Source organism: Colius striatus, chromosome 2 (genome assembly GCF_028858725.1).
Source record: "Colius striatus isolate bColStr4 chromosome 2, bColStr4.1.hap1, whole genome shotgun sequence".
NCBI lineage: Eukaryota > Metazoa > Chordata > Aves > Coliiformes > Coliidae > Colius > Colius striatus.
Genome location: NC_084760.1, coordinates 16,584,222 through 16,598,100, shown reverse-complemented (window position 1 = coordinate 16,598,100; position 13,879 = coordinate 16,584,222). Strand labels below are relative to the sequence as shown.

The 13,879-nt window shown below is 41.2% G+C and overlaps 2 protein-coding genes across 3 annotated transcripts in view; both read left to right on the top strand.

Annotated features, from left to right (window-relative positions):
* FAM135A (family with sequence similarity 135 member A) overlaps window positions 1-3,234 on the top strand; it is an 89,255-nt gene extending 86,021 nt beyond the window's left edge. For both annotated transcript variants that reach the window (XM_061989856.1, XM_061989857.1), the window contains exons 21-22: window positions 944-1,057; window positions 1,785-3,234. In XM_061989856.1, coding sequence (XP_061845840.1) covers window positions 944-1,057; window positions 1,785-1,990 — 320 coding nt within the window. In that variant the 3' untranslated portion in view covers window positions 1,991-3,234. The remainder of the gene's footprint in view (window positions 1-943; window positions 1,058-1,784) is intronic.
* A 2,635-nt stretch (window positions 3,235-5,869) lies between these two features.
* Window positions 5,870-12,100, top strand: SDHAF4 (succinate dehydrogenase complex assembly factor 4). Its single transcript, XM_061989834.1, has 3 exons — window positions 5,870-5,972; window positions 9,060-9,212; window positions 11,830-12,100. The coding sequence occupies exons 1-3, from the start codon at window positions 5,933-5,935 to the stop codon at window positions 11,937-11,939; spliced, it is 303 nt and encodes a 100-aa protein (XP_061845818.1). The 5' UTR covers window positions 5,870-5,932; the 3' UTR covers window positions 11,940-12,100.
* The last annotated feature ends 1,779 nt before the right edge of the window (window positions 12,101-13,879 follow it).

Here is a 13,879-nt window from a genome sequence, read left to right as displayed (position 1 = left end):
TCCAGAAATTAAAAGCAGGGCTAACAGTGTCAGTGCAGAACACACTAACACTAGTGCAAATAGAGTTGGATCAAATCTATCCATGGTACAATGTAAGCACCTAACACCTAGGAGGTTCCCAGGGAGCAACTCAGGCTGGATGCTTTTCAGTATACCTTACATTTACATGTGCCTAAACTGAACATTTTCTGCTTTTCCCTCACAGTTGCCTTTGTATTTAACTGTAGATGACTGATATTCAGAAAGGACTGTTTTAAGGCAAAAGCAACCTGCTTTCCTAAAATGCTCCATTTATCTCTGGCCTAAAGCAGATGGGCAACACTAAAAACCTGCTGAAGCTTTTCAGAAAAAACACAGCAATTAAATGTCTTAAGGACTGTAACTGTCCATCGTTACTGGGAGTAACTACCTTTCCATCGTCTTACTAGAAGAGTGCTTGGCCAAGAAGTAGGGAGTCTGATTATAGTTCTGAAGGTTTAATGGTACTGAAGGAGTTGTGTTGGGTGGATCCACACCTGTGCTCAAACTGGCCAAACCTAACAGGCACCTATACTAGGTGGGCTGTATTGTGTGTGTGTTGATGCTTGACATTAACCTTGGTGCAGCTGGGCTCTTTGACTGAAACATCAACAAAGCACCATCCGTCTTTAGATTTCTTTAAGCATTGTGGAGGCTTTATTCCCTCAAGGTGTGAGCCATACTGTGTTCAGATGGGAAACATCACAATTGGGTCATGCTCCTTGTGTACTAAAACATGTACAGAGGAAAGGCAGCTGGTACCCAACATCTTATTCTCTAGCACTACCTATTGTAATTGATCTTTTTTTGCAGGGTCTTGTAATAAATTGATGGCAAATTGATTTATTTATTAAAACGTTTTATTATTTTATAGGAATTGTCATGGGATTTGTTATAATAGCTGCCTTTTTGTCTTTTCCTATAGGTCTTCATTACTTCAAAAACATTGTGTTAGTAGGGTCGCTGCAGGATCGTTATGTTCCTTATCACTCTGCTCGCATTGAGATGTGTAAAACAGCTTTAAAGGATAAACAATCAGGTAATAAATATCCAGCAAAATAAACAGACCGCTCAGGTTAAACCTTCTAAGTCTCAGATTAATCCCATTTCATTTTGGGTGCTTAACTGTGTCACCTCTATTATGTGTTTAGACATCTCAGGCTTACTTTGAAGTAATGGAGAGAGAAAATCCATGTGGGAGCTGAACTGCTTTCTGAATCAGCCCTGTCCTATTACATGCAGAAAGAGATGAGACTGAATAAATTTCTAGCATATAGACTTTGCTGAAAGCTAGGTGTGGTGAACACAGCCCTCGAGGTGTTACCCATGCACAGGGAGGACACAGAGCTTTGACTTTTAAGCTTTGACATCGGGTTGTAGCATGTGGGCTGTAATTACTTGAGGCTTAACACTAGCACTGAAAGAAAAGGTAGTTTTCCCATCTTCAGTGGCGGTTGTTGCATTTACTGTTGAGGCATCCTAGCACAATTGCATTCTAGCATTATATGTTGACATACTTTTTGTGGAGCATAATAAATTAATATTGGTGAGCATGTTCTCACTCTAAATGTACAGATACTAAAATACATTAACATTGTCTTTCCAACGTTCCTGGGGAAATGAAACTTCCTGTATGTTCCATCTCAACAGAACAACAGCATAACGCATCTCATTGCTCCTCTTACTCTGGAACGTATTGAGTTCAAGGTCAAATAAACGTTTGTTTCCAGTGATTGACGCAGTGCAATTTTTCTTTCCCTCTACAGGACCAATTTACGCTGAAATGATACAGAACCTGCTTCTGCCAGTTCTTCAGAATAAGGAATGTAACTTGGTCCGTTACAACGTCATTAACGCGTTACCCAATACCGCAGATTCTCTCATCGGGAGAGCTGCACACATTGCTGTGCTGGATTCAGAAATATTTTTAGAAAAATTCTTTCTTGTTGCTGCCCTAAAATATTTTCAGTAGAGAAAAGCATTGTAAGAGACTTGGTTAATTACCTCATTAACAGATGAATCAAATAATGTGTGGTATTAAAGTATAGCTGCAGCTGTATTTTAAGAGATATTTATACTTTTTATATGGAAGATAATTTATATCATCCACACTTAGGGCTTTTTAACATCAACTTTACTTTCTAGGTAATGTGGCCGTGCAATATTTTTTTTATTTTGTTCTTTTTACTTTTCTATTACTGTTTTTTCTTAATTTTGGGTACCTAATTATTTGGAGATTAAAGCACAGTGCGTACTTTTTGTTGGTTTATTATTGGCTCTTAAGACTCCAGAAGTCAATGTTACTCTGGCTACATTTTACAAGAGGCTTTAGATGCCAAAAAACAAATTGGATTTTAGAATTCTAATAAAAGTCTAACACATTCAGTTTTAGCACTGTAGGAAGTTTAACTGGAAGCCCGATGAGCTGCTAAAATAATGGATATTTGCAAGTGACTGTATCTGCGGGTCTGGCAAAGACCGTTCCCCAGTTGTCTGTTCAGATATCACTACAGCTAAACAGTTTTCTACAAAGTCATTACCGTCACTGTTCAGTAAGTTCTGCCTGTGGGAATATATTTTCTACTGATCTCAGAAACATCTTAGTTTACATACTCAGTTTTATTACTGGAACTTGAGTTTTCAGAAGCAAATGGCAACTAAGGATTTTTGAATGTTTAATGATAGCTGCCTTCAAATAATTGGGGTTTTGCAAACTGCATTGAAGTTGCTCCTTACTCTTGTCAGTTCTTCAGATGGACAGTTTTACATGGACTTCCTTGTATGTACGTAACATAAGTAAATGTTATAAATTTCTGCAATACTTTTATGAATTTAAGCAATTTTTAAATATTGTTAAAATGTTTTATTGACTACAAAGTATTGTAAATATAAATCAGTACATCTTCAAATGGGACAAAATTGTAAACTTTACCTGTTTAGTGATGCAGATAAACTTTTTTTTGATATACAGGAATGTTAAAGGTCTATTGACTTTCTACTGGTGCTGAATAGCATTAAGTTTGGGTTCTCCTTCCTTCCCTTTTCTCTGTTTGAAACGATTCACCAAGGGGCGGGGGGAAGAGTTACATGTGCATTCACTAATTGTAATGAACCTTTTTTTTGAAAAATACAGATTTGTTGTATAATGCATGTTTATTTTTAGCATTGTGTTATTGCATCTGGTGTTAATAAAATGAACAGATGAGTCTAATGGAAGCAATTGAAGAAACTGAAATGTTCTGCTAATTACCAAAATTCTGGGGAGGCTTTCCTTGTCTAGAATTAATAACTTTTAATTACTTTAGATTAATGTAGCAACAGTAGTGTATAATTAAGTGGTTTTTGCATTTGGTTTGTTAAAGCATTCTTTGTAAGTTTTTCTCCACAGTTTATGCATTTCAGGTGACCAGCTACAGTTTGGCAATATACACATCTACACTTTATTAAGTGTTCTGTTAGGCAAGTCCTTACGACACAAAGGTGTCTTAAATACCTTCCCCACTCTAGCAAACACCTACTTTTGGTAATAATTTTTTACATTTTCACAGTGCTAGTACATTGTAAACATTTAAGTTCAGACATCTCAAGTGCTTTTTGTTTTAACAGTATTCTAGTAGTTGGCCAGGGGCTAAATTTGCAATACCAGTTCAGGGAACGAGATCGGAAAAATGTTCCTTGTTTCACAATGATCAAGTTAAACTACTCTTAGTACATAAGTATTTAGATGTTTCTGTCAACGCAAATGTGTCTGTCTTGCTGCATCTCTCTTGAAACCCAAAAGTGAAAAGCAGGCCTAAATTTATTTGGTTGGTTGGTTGAGGAAAATAGGTGGTGCAGGAAATCTTGTGACATTTGCATTTAAGGAACAGGGCAAATGAATGAACATTAACTTCTTTTTCTCCACGCATTCATATTGCCCAGTGCAGTCCACGTGCAGTCCTCTCAGTTCTGTAGCTTTTGTGGAGGCTGTTTGACATCTTGAAATCAGAAATGAATAGCTGCTACTTGTGTGCCACAAGACAGCAGTGAGTGGCATGATGATCCCAACGTGTCCTGGAAGCAGATGAAGCTGCACTCACAGACTCTGTGGTACACTTGGAGTTGCTGTTCAAAAACATGCAATCTTGGATGTTTTGGACAGCTGTGCATGTGTTGCATGGCATACTCCCCCTACTCTTGGATATTTCTGCTTCCTGTCTAGTAGACAGAAATATGGACTCTTAAATTCATAATTTAATGTCATCTGATGCAGGATCAGCTCTGAAGTGCTCCATCTCACCCTCTTGTTTGAATCAGGGCTGCATCTTCCTGTAGTGATAGCGATCTTTCCTTTATGCAGGTATCCTATAGCTACTTGAAAGAGAATTATGCTGTCTAGAGAATGAGAGAGAAAAAAATTAAGGTCTTAACATTCCTTTAGAAAGCTGCCAGTCTGTTTTTCCTGAAGGCAGTAGTCTGCTACTGTCATTTCACAAAGCTCTTGGTGATATTACTAGGAGATCACAGCATAAAATGAGATTGTGACTGAACTTTTGCTTGCAAATTGGGAAAAAGCTCATGTTCAACTATGGAAGTCAAGTTTTTGCAGCAGAGCCAAGAAACTCCACATGGATTGAAAATTTTTTCTGCAACTGCAAAACACCCTTCATTCCAAGCCAGTCCTATTTGCACAGCCCTGCCCAGGCGTTTTCAGATGACCAGGCTTCTTGACACTGTCAAGGAGGAAGAGAGGGGATTTAGGCTGTCTGGGACAGTGCTAAGTGTGGTACTTTGCCAATAGCCCCCATGGCCTGCTCACATTTTGCTCAGCTGAATGGACCTGTGTAGAGTTTGTGTTAGTTCCAAGTCTTCTCTCTCCTGCTTTTTAGAACAGTAAAGCAGTGCAGGATGTAGCATTGTTTGAGATAAATCATCAGTATGCAGAGAGGAATGATACTAATTAAAACTCACATTTAATGACAAAGTATAAAAGCCCTGTGGCATGTGCTACATTTACCATTTGTATTTACCAGTGGTCATATTTATTACCTCCTCATTCACACGATCTAGAAATACGTAATTCAGGAGTAAAAAGTAAATCTGGCATTTTTATAGCAATAAAATAAATGAAGAACAGAGGGGAAAATGCCTTGAAGATCTCAGCTTGTTTTTAGGTGGAAGAACAGGTCTTAATTCATAAATTGCATTGCTATTTCATCTTTATCCTTCGTGTGAGATTGCACATTAGCACAGTTTCTCATGGATTATGTTAAGCTAATTAGGAACAGAGCTTACTGTTACTTGGTATCTGCAGACAGCTTGGTATGAGTATTCTTTAAGGCAAGGATTTCATAATAGCTTTTACTGTATGGGGCACATGCATGGTAAATTCTTGAATTTGGCCTAGATCTGTTTGGGGTTTTTTTCTATGTTTGGTCAGAAGAGCTTATATTTTCTGCATGAGCCAGGAATAGTACTCTTTGGGCCTCTAGATCAGAGAGAATAGCACCTTGCTCTTTAAGAAAAGGGTTCCCCAATATTTTTCTCTAGTCTCTAGTTTCCGATTAACCACGTTATAAAAGGCTGATCGAGAAAATGTCACGCATAAGGCAGCTAAATGTAATCCTTTTCAGTGTGTAGGCATTGCCAGATGTAGCGCAATAAACTCAAACCGAGCATTGCTGCCGTTAATTTACCACGGAGAATCGAGTTCCTTAAGCTCTAAAGATGTGAACAGGAGACGCTGTGTTAGAGCCCCATCTCGAAGAGCGGCTGGAAGTGACCGTCCTGAGGGCAACCGGCCATTCGCGCCGTTCCCTCTGGGGCGGGACTCGCCCGGCCTGGCTGGGAGCCGCCGCTGTGTGCGCGTGCGCAGTGCTGCCGCCGCAACTCCGCCCCCCCACAGCACCCTCACGAGTCCCGGCTCGGCGCGGTTATGGCCTTGCGGCTGGTGCGCGGCGCGCAGAGGGCAGCGAGTAAGAGGCGGGCCGAGGGCGGGAGGGGCTTGGCTTTGAGGGGTTCCGCAGACCTCCGTCTCTCCAGTTTCCTCACGCATGGGGGAGTTAACAAGCGAGGGAGAGAGGGGCGTTTACCGCCGGGACTGTTGGCGCTGGGGTTGCCGAAGGGTGGCTAAGATGGCGGCGGTGTGGCCCTCGCCTCCTCAGCCCACGGCATCTCTCAGGGGCGGTGGGTTGCCACGGCTTTGTGTCCCGTCCACCTTCTCCCTCCGCCGTTTTCCTCCTTATATATTCCTCTAAATTGCAGACCTACCGCTCTCAGGTCTCACCATCGATTCCCGAGGTTTTCTTTCACAGTTGTTGCATTGAACTTTTGAACAGCAGTAGAATGTAAAGCGCGGTTTAAATGTTTGTCACATACATGGAGGGAACATAACTGTGACCTTGGAAGTTGCTGGTATTTGCCCTTTATGTGAAGAAATCTGGGTGAGTTTCATACAAGAATTAAACAGTAAAGAATGTTACGTAGGCCTTGAGTTAAGAGAAACTGAGGGGAGATGCTTATCTAGTGCACACAGGTGTGGATGGTGGAGACTTGTAGTCAGTAGGAAGGCATAAATAAGTACTGAGGGGCAAACCTGGAAGGAAGGGAAGATAAGGGGAGGAGATAATAAATAACTTGGGAAAAGATGTATCAGCAACTAACAAGGTCTTTGTGAAAAACAACTCCTTTTAAGGTGAACCCTATGGATTAACTACCTCAGAGTCAGACAATGGACACTAAATGACCACCAGAGGCGCCCAAAATACCCCGGACTCAAGTCATGGAGCATGAGCATGGGGGTGGGGAGTATGGAAATAATTAGTGGAAACTGAAATTAATTTGCATTTATTTTCTGAGGAATAAAATGAATATGTAAACCACGTTTAAGATAGTTGTCTGAGTGTGAAAAGGCAAACACGTTTCAGAGGAAATACGTCTGCTTGTCTCCATTGCTGGAGCTTTGAATAAACCAATGCCAACTTTCCAAAACTCCAGACTTAGAGAGTTTACTTAGACCAGCTTTTACAGTATCAGTTTGTTCATGGGGAAACCTACGCTGGAGGACAAATAAATTAGCCTGCATAACAGTGCCTGTCCCACGTGCATACTCACTGTAGGCTGCTCTGTAGTGCTTCAGGTCAGGCCGCTTTCTTGTCCACCAAAAACAGATTTATGTGATGCTGTTGATGCAATATTCCTGAGACAGAACAGTACAGGTTGTGTTCATAGAAAAGCCCCTCCTAGGCCGTTAGGTTCATGGCAAGATTAGGCTGGTGCTCCTGTCTCCCCAAAGCATCAAGATGAGAGCCCAGCTCCCGCGGCATGAATAGGTTTGTTACAATCAATCACAGTCTGTGAGCCACTTCAAAAGACTGGATATTGCAGATGTGGGCTGTGCAGCAGCTTTAAAGACTTGGGATTTTCAACTTCTTTTTAAATTCAGTTATATAATTAATAAATTGAATGTCTTTGTGACTGCCTATAAAGGATGAAGGAATCAAAGGTCAGTTTGAATAAAGTGGTTTACTGATAAAGTTGATTGCTCATCTCATCTCCTCCAGAGGTACTTAATGTTCAGCTTCTGTCACCTGTGTGTCAAGAAGAATGTATTTTGGTCAACAATATCAAGTATTGTAAATAGGAAAATGGATTCTCCCTCTTCTCTGCTGTCTGAGATAATCAATTTCGTATCAGTACATTAATCTGACTTTTATTTAAGCTTGGACTATCAGCTTTAATTTCATTTTCCTAGCTAGCTTCTCTTTCAGCTTGCTAAAGAACAGTAAGATGCTTTGGCAGGAGTAGAAAGATCCGATGTATGCAGAAGGATTAGATTCTGCACTGTTGATAGTCCATAATGTGATGCTTAAAGCAAAAAGAAGTCATTGCTGTGGGGCATTGGCAGACATAACACAGTTTATGTGACTGCAGGCTTTAATGTTAAGCTTGTGGTATTTTAGGGTGAATGAATATGCTGATTCTGGGAATACAGGTGGATTGTTGGTTGGTGTATATATATGTGAGTCAAAACCACACAGCTTGAGCTTTCCTGTTAGAATCCCCTTCACAAGGTAGAATAATGGTTCTTCCAAGTGCCTTGAACCCAGGCTGATAGAGGGAAGATTTCTGTTTGAACCTTCCTTCATAAGAAAAGTCTGAGCTGCTTTAGGCACATGTCCACAGCTAAAATAATTTTAGAGAGTAGTTACATGCTCACTGTGAACATTTGGGGTTTTTAACCAAATGCAGAAATATCAGCCAGTTTGAGAGGTCTGCCTAAGTAATTCTTCATTTGTTTATGGCTCTTGAATTGTGTATGACTTAGGATACCTGTGCACCTCCATTTTTATACTACTTGAAAGAACTTTAGGTATGGATATTAATAGCCTCTCTCCTACCTTTATGTTTAAAAATGTTAGTAAGAATTTTAAAGGAGAAAAGGTCATACTTTTAGTTAAAGAGTTTGCCTGTAGTTATATAATTTAACTTAAATGTTCTCAAAGTTTGTCCTCCTTTTGACTACCAGCTGAGTTATTTTATCATCATAAGGGAAGCCCAACTATTCTCTACCAACATTCTGGAAAACCTGTTACTAAGGGAACAACGTTTCATGTTTTAAAACTTTCCTTTGGGAAAGCAGAAGCTTTTTCTGACTCTGAAGCTGCTGGAAGTGAGCCAAGACCTGGAAATCGGCAGGCTTCTTTTCCAGCAAAACAGAATGTACTGGTCTATGCTAGCATAATTACTTTTTAGAGTCTAAAATACAAGGAGGTAGCAGTGAATATACGTTCAAGCGGTTCAAAATACCCTGTTTATGTGAACTGAGTTATACAACTAACACGTTTTTTCCTGCATATGTTTCCAGGGACAAAAATAATGATCTGTGCTGATTTCTTGGGTGTTGGGAGTTGAATGTTAAACTAATATTTGGAGTTTTGTTTTCCTGTCCTCCACTCTGTAGGTTCTGAAGTGAAGGCTATTCAGAGGTGCTCTGAACAGTCACAGAGCAGCTCAGAATTAAGCTCTGACATTCATGCTACATATGTCTGTTTGTTTGACAGAGTCATCGCTGCTTTGCAGCTCTCTGAGGAGCACCAGCTCTAAGACTGGAGGAAGATCTGAACCTGCTAAACAGTCACTGAGGAAACCGAAGTTACCAGTAGGTCGCTTTGATGAACCAGAAGAGTCCAGTGTAGAGAGGGAACCCCTGGAAAGTAAGTCACATTTTACGAAACTGCAAGCCATGTTTTTAAGGCGGGACCCTAAGATGCACTGCTGGTGTCAGTGTAAGAGGAGGGGGAGGCATTTGGCACTCTGCAGAAACACTTGCTAAGCTTTATGGTTCTGTAAAAAAAAAGAAGTAGGGCAGTGGGCACAAGTTGCATAAATGGTATTGGAGGGAAACAGTCGTCAGAACAAGGATGGTCAAACGTTGTAACAAGTCATATACAGAATCTGGTCCCTATTCACTTGGGACCAGATGTGCCATGGTATCCTGCCCTTGCTTTGAGCAGGATGGGGGCCAGACATTGGCCAAAGGTACCTTCTGCCATGAACCATAACATGATTCTGAGAAATGCAGCTGGTATTGGTCTGTTGTGGTACAGCTATAAATTACAGTAGTAAACTTTTTACTGTCCAAAAAGCTTTTTCTTAGTCCACAAATTATTTCTGCTTCATGCTCTTAGCCTTGCAGGTGGTGTTTTGAAAATCAGCAGCAGCTACTGCATTTACTGAGCCACTCAGTGGGGTCCAGGGAACTTTTGTGTTGCCTTCCAGTGCTCTTAGTGGGGCTGCATTTGGAGAACCTGACAAGATTGAGGCACAGACATAAGACTGCTGAAATCACTAGAAACGTACTATTTTATCAGGCAGGAGACAGAAATCCCTTTGTTCCATCTTTTTAGTTAGGCATCTTCCCTCAGCTAAAAGCACTTGAGTCATGTTTTATCTTACCATAGTGTGATGTTCTACTATTTACCAGTAGTGATAACCCATGTTTGTCTATTTCGAGGTCTCTAGGACAAGCTTTTTTAATATATCAATAGATTACTATGCATATCCAGATGACAAAATGACTGAAAAATTACAGTATCATCTCTGAAATGGTTGCAAGCAGTTTCAGACTGTGACTCATTTGAGAACTGACTCAGAGTTGGAGTGACTGTGTAAGGAGCTATTTAATTCCTGTCCTTTTATTCCCAAGAAAATAAATGCCATCACTGTTTTATTTAAGATAAATGCATAATTATTGTCTTTTGCTTTTTGCTTGGGTGGTCTAAGTTTAGAGAAAATCTCAGGGTTTATTTCAGCTTTAATTTGATGATACCTGTGCATTTTCTACATCTCTGTAGAAATGTAGAAGTTTCTACTTTCTGCATTTTTCTGACACCCACGATAGCTCGTTAGAATGCCGACTGCCCATTGCAGTATTAGGAAAAAATGTGGGAGTTTAAGCTGGCTATTTGGATTCCTACTGCTCTGTAGCTATCGAGGAGAAATCTCTTGAACTTCTGCCTTTGCTGTTGGCAGATCAGTACTGCTTGGATATGGGGATGGTGACATCTACAAAATAATATCAGCTGCCTTTGCGCTCCTTGTACTGCCAGAGGCACTCAATGCTGACATTTCCTATCCTGGTCTGCACGAGTTTTTGAACAGGCGTCCCAATATGTCATTGTGTCTAGCCTGTAGCTACATGAGTCCTCCTCAATCACTGTCCTTTCTCTCTGCTCTCCAGGATTTTTGTCATTGTCTGTTCTCATTTTCAGCCCTGCTTCTCATTCCTTGTGTTGCCCACCAGGGCAGAGTCAGGGGTATGACTTGAGGGAGCTCTGAATTACGTGTGTATGTGGGAGGCTCTGGAGAGTCAGCATAACGAAGGGATGTGTGGGGTACAGTGAGCTGCAGGATGGGAAAATGTTTATCCTAGATAAAGCCTAGGATGGTGCTATGTTAAAAAGTTATTAATGACTTGGTGGTGTCTAGTGGGGTGGCCACTGTGCAGTATGGGTGGCCTTGAGATGTCCCTGAGTGAGGGAGCACTAAGTAGCATGAGGATGTGGACTGTGAGGTGCAGAAAGCTCTGTGGTGTTCAAGTAGGTGGGATAAGCTAGCAGGGTCTTGGGGATAGAAGCAGCACCGCCAATGTGTAAGTTCAGCGTGTCACTTACCAGAGAGGTTTGATGGTCCCATTCATACCCCACTTACAAAGCATCTCCCTCTCCTGAAAGGGCATCACAGTGACTTAGGAAGCTGCAGTGAGGTTTTAGGAAGTAAAGAGTCTAATTTTAGCTATTTAGGATTTTTTAAGTACCTCCTGTGACTGTGGTATCTCACCTGATGTTGATGAGTATCAGCATGCTATTTCTTGAAAAACATACCAGCATCCATGAAAACATGGTGTTTTAGATACAGGAATGGTAAAATCTTGATGAAAATTCAAGCTAATATTGAAACACGAGTGCTTAAAGTTAGAGACCGGAACACAGAAACACAGAGAAGTGAGCTGCTGTTTTAGACGTACTGAACACACGTAGAGCCTGCCTGAATGACACAAGTTTTCACTGTGAATTCATGAGAAACTGTGGTGCTTCGGTGCCTTTGGGCTGCTTTTTTGTTTGCATAACAAAATATGATGACATGTACATTTCTGACTGTAATCAAAAACCTCTCTGCAGTTACTTTTGTATGACTGGGAAATGTTTAACTCAGGGTTGCCTTCAAAATGCGAGAGAATTGATTTTGGAAATGAAACGAGGCAAACAAGGTAGATGGTGGCATCTTTGTCAACACTGTAGGCATTTTAATGCACTTTCCTTGTCATTTTAGAATTCCCTGATGGAATCAATCCTGCTACAAAAGAGAGAGGTGGACCTAGAGGCCCTGAACCTACGCGTTTTGGAGACTGGGAGAGAAAAGGACGCTGTATAGATTTTTAATGTATAAACGTGTCTGTATTGCTAATAAAATATTTCTATTTGGTGAAAAGTATAATGTACAGAAAAATCTCACGTGGATTTGTTGTGAAGCTTCTTGTTCTTGTCATGCCTGTGATGAATTTTTTGAGAGATGTTGTGTAAATAAACATGTGACAACTGAGTATTTGGAGCTGTTATTTGCTCAGTGTACATCTGATGTGTTACACAGTTTACACTGTGGTAGTGTAAATGCAAGTAGTGATGGGAAGTCAGTACTCAGGATCTTACTGAGATGCATAAGGGCTTGGATTTCTCTATCTATTAAAACATTTCAGTAGTGATATAAAAGTGCTGAAAGAGCTTTGCAGTTCATGAACTGAGGTACCATTCATCAAAAATACAGCCACCTCCGAGGAGATCAGCACTTGGCTGATGTTTGCTTTGGGCACAGTGTTTCATCAGTAGAGACACCCTTAATCCAGAGCCATCCCCTCTGTCATGTTGGAGTGCGTTGGGTTGAGGTTTCTTTCCAGTTTGTGGGGAGGTGATAGAATCATAGACTGTTTTGGGTTGCAAGGGATCTTACAGATCATCTTGTTCCAGCCCCCCTGCCATGGGCTGGGAGGGACACCTTCCACCAAACCATGTTGCTCAAAGCCCCATCCAACCTGGCCTTCAACACTTCAGGGATGAGGCATCCACAGCCTGTTCTGATGCTTCACCACTCTCATAGTGAAGAAATTATTTCTAATATCTAATCTAAATCTTCCCTCTTTCAGTTTAAAGCCACTACTCCTTCTGCTGTCCCTCCAAGCCCTTGTAAAAAGTCTCCAGCTTTCCTGTAGCCCCCTTTAGGTACTGGAAGGCTTCTCTAAGGTCTCCCTGGAACCTTCTCTTCCCTGGGATTAACGGCCCCAGCTCTCTCAGCCTGTCTTCATTGGAGAGGTTCTCCAGTGCTCTGATGGTCTTCATGGCCCTGCTCTGGACTCACTCCAACAGCTCCATGACCTTCCTCTATTGTGGCCCCAGAGCCATGTGCAGTACTCCAGGTGGGGAAACTCCAACTGATCTGTCAGACTGGCGGCTGTCAGTGGAAGTGGAGGCTGTGTTCCATGAGAGTCAGCTCATGATCGCAAGTACTGCAGGGGCCCTCTATAAGCTTTTGCAAAAGCTTTCTAACCTAGCTTATGACATGCTATTTGCATTATCTTTTCCTTGATAAATGGAGATGCCTATTTGAAAACTCTAAACACTGCTTGAGGAAAAATAACATTGCTTTCTGACACCAGATGGTCAAAGGACACTAAATGCATTAGATGAGCTGATATTGCAGGTCATGAAACTTTTAAGTCGTGTGGCATTGAACTAAATATCTTTCAGTCAGACTGAGCTCAGTTCTTGATTCAAGAACTTGCCTGGTTGTTTGCAGTGGAGTGCAAATCTACCACTTGTGTGAGTACTTAGTAAGAATAAACTGTCATTAAAATGTGTGACTAGAGGCTCTGTTTATTTCTCTGTAAGTTCTTTTTCATAGCCTAAGCAAATGGATCATCTCCAGGCTTCAGTTGTTTTCTCCATCTCTTTTTTGTTTCCTTCTTGGTAGTTTGCTGATTTTTTGACATCCTTTACACGCTCCAATGCATACATTCACAGTTCCTGTTTGCTCCTTTTGCCACAGCACCACAGTGGGCATTAAAACAGAATCAAAGTTTCTCTGAGGGCCCAGGATAGTCTCCTGTCTTATGGCCTACATTTCTTTTTTCTTACATGGATATTTTTACCTTTTACTACATCAAAGCAAGTGGTACCTGAATGAAAGTCAGCTTTACTGCTTACTGATAATAAGCTAACCGTGAGCCAGCAATGTGCCCTCATGGCCAAGAAGGCCAATGGCATCCTGGGATGCATCAAGAAGAGTGTGGCCAGCAGGTCAAGGGAAGTTCTGCTCCCTCTCTACTCTG

Coding starts and splice junctions, on each gene's coding strand:
- SDHAF4 (XM_061989834.1), top strand. CDS start 5,933: ATGGCCTTGCGGCTGGTGCGCGGCGCGCAGAGGGCAGCGA. Junction 5,973..9,059: donor CGGCGCGCAGAGGGCAGCGA/GTAAGAGGCGGG, acceptor TTTGTTTGACAG/AGTCATCGCTGCTTTGCAGC. Junction 9,213..11,829: donor AGAGAGGGAACCCCTGGAAA/GTAAGTCACATT, acceptor TTGTCATTTTAG/AATTCCCTGATGGAATCAAT.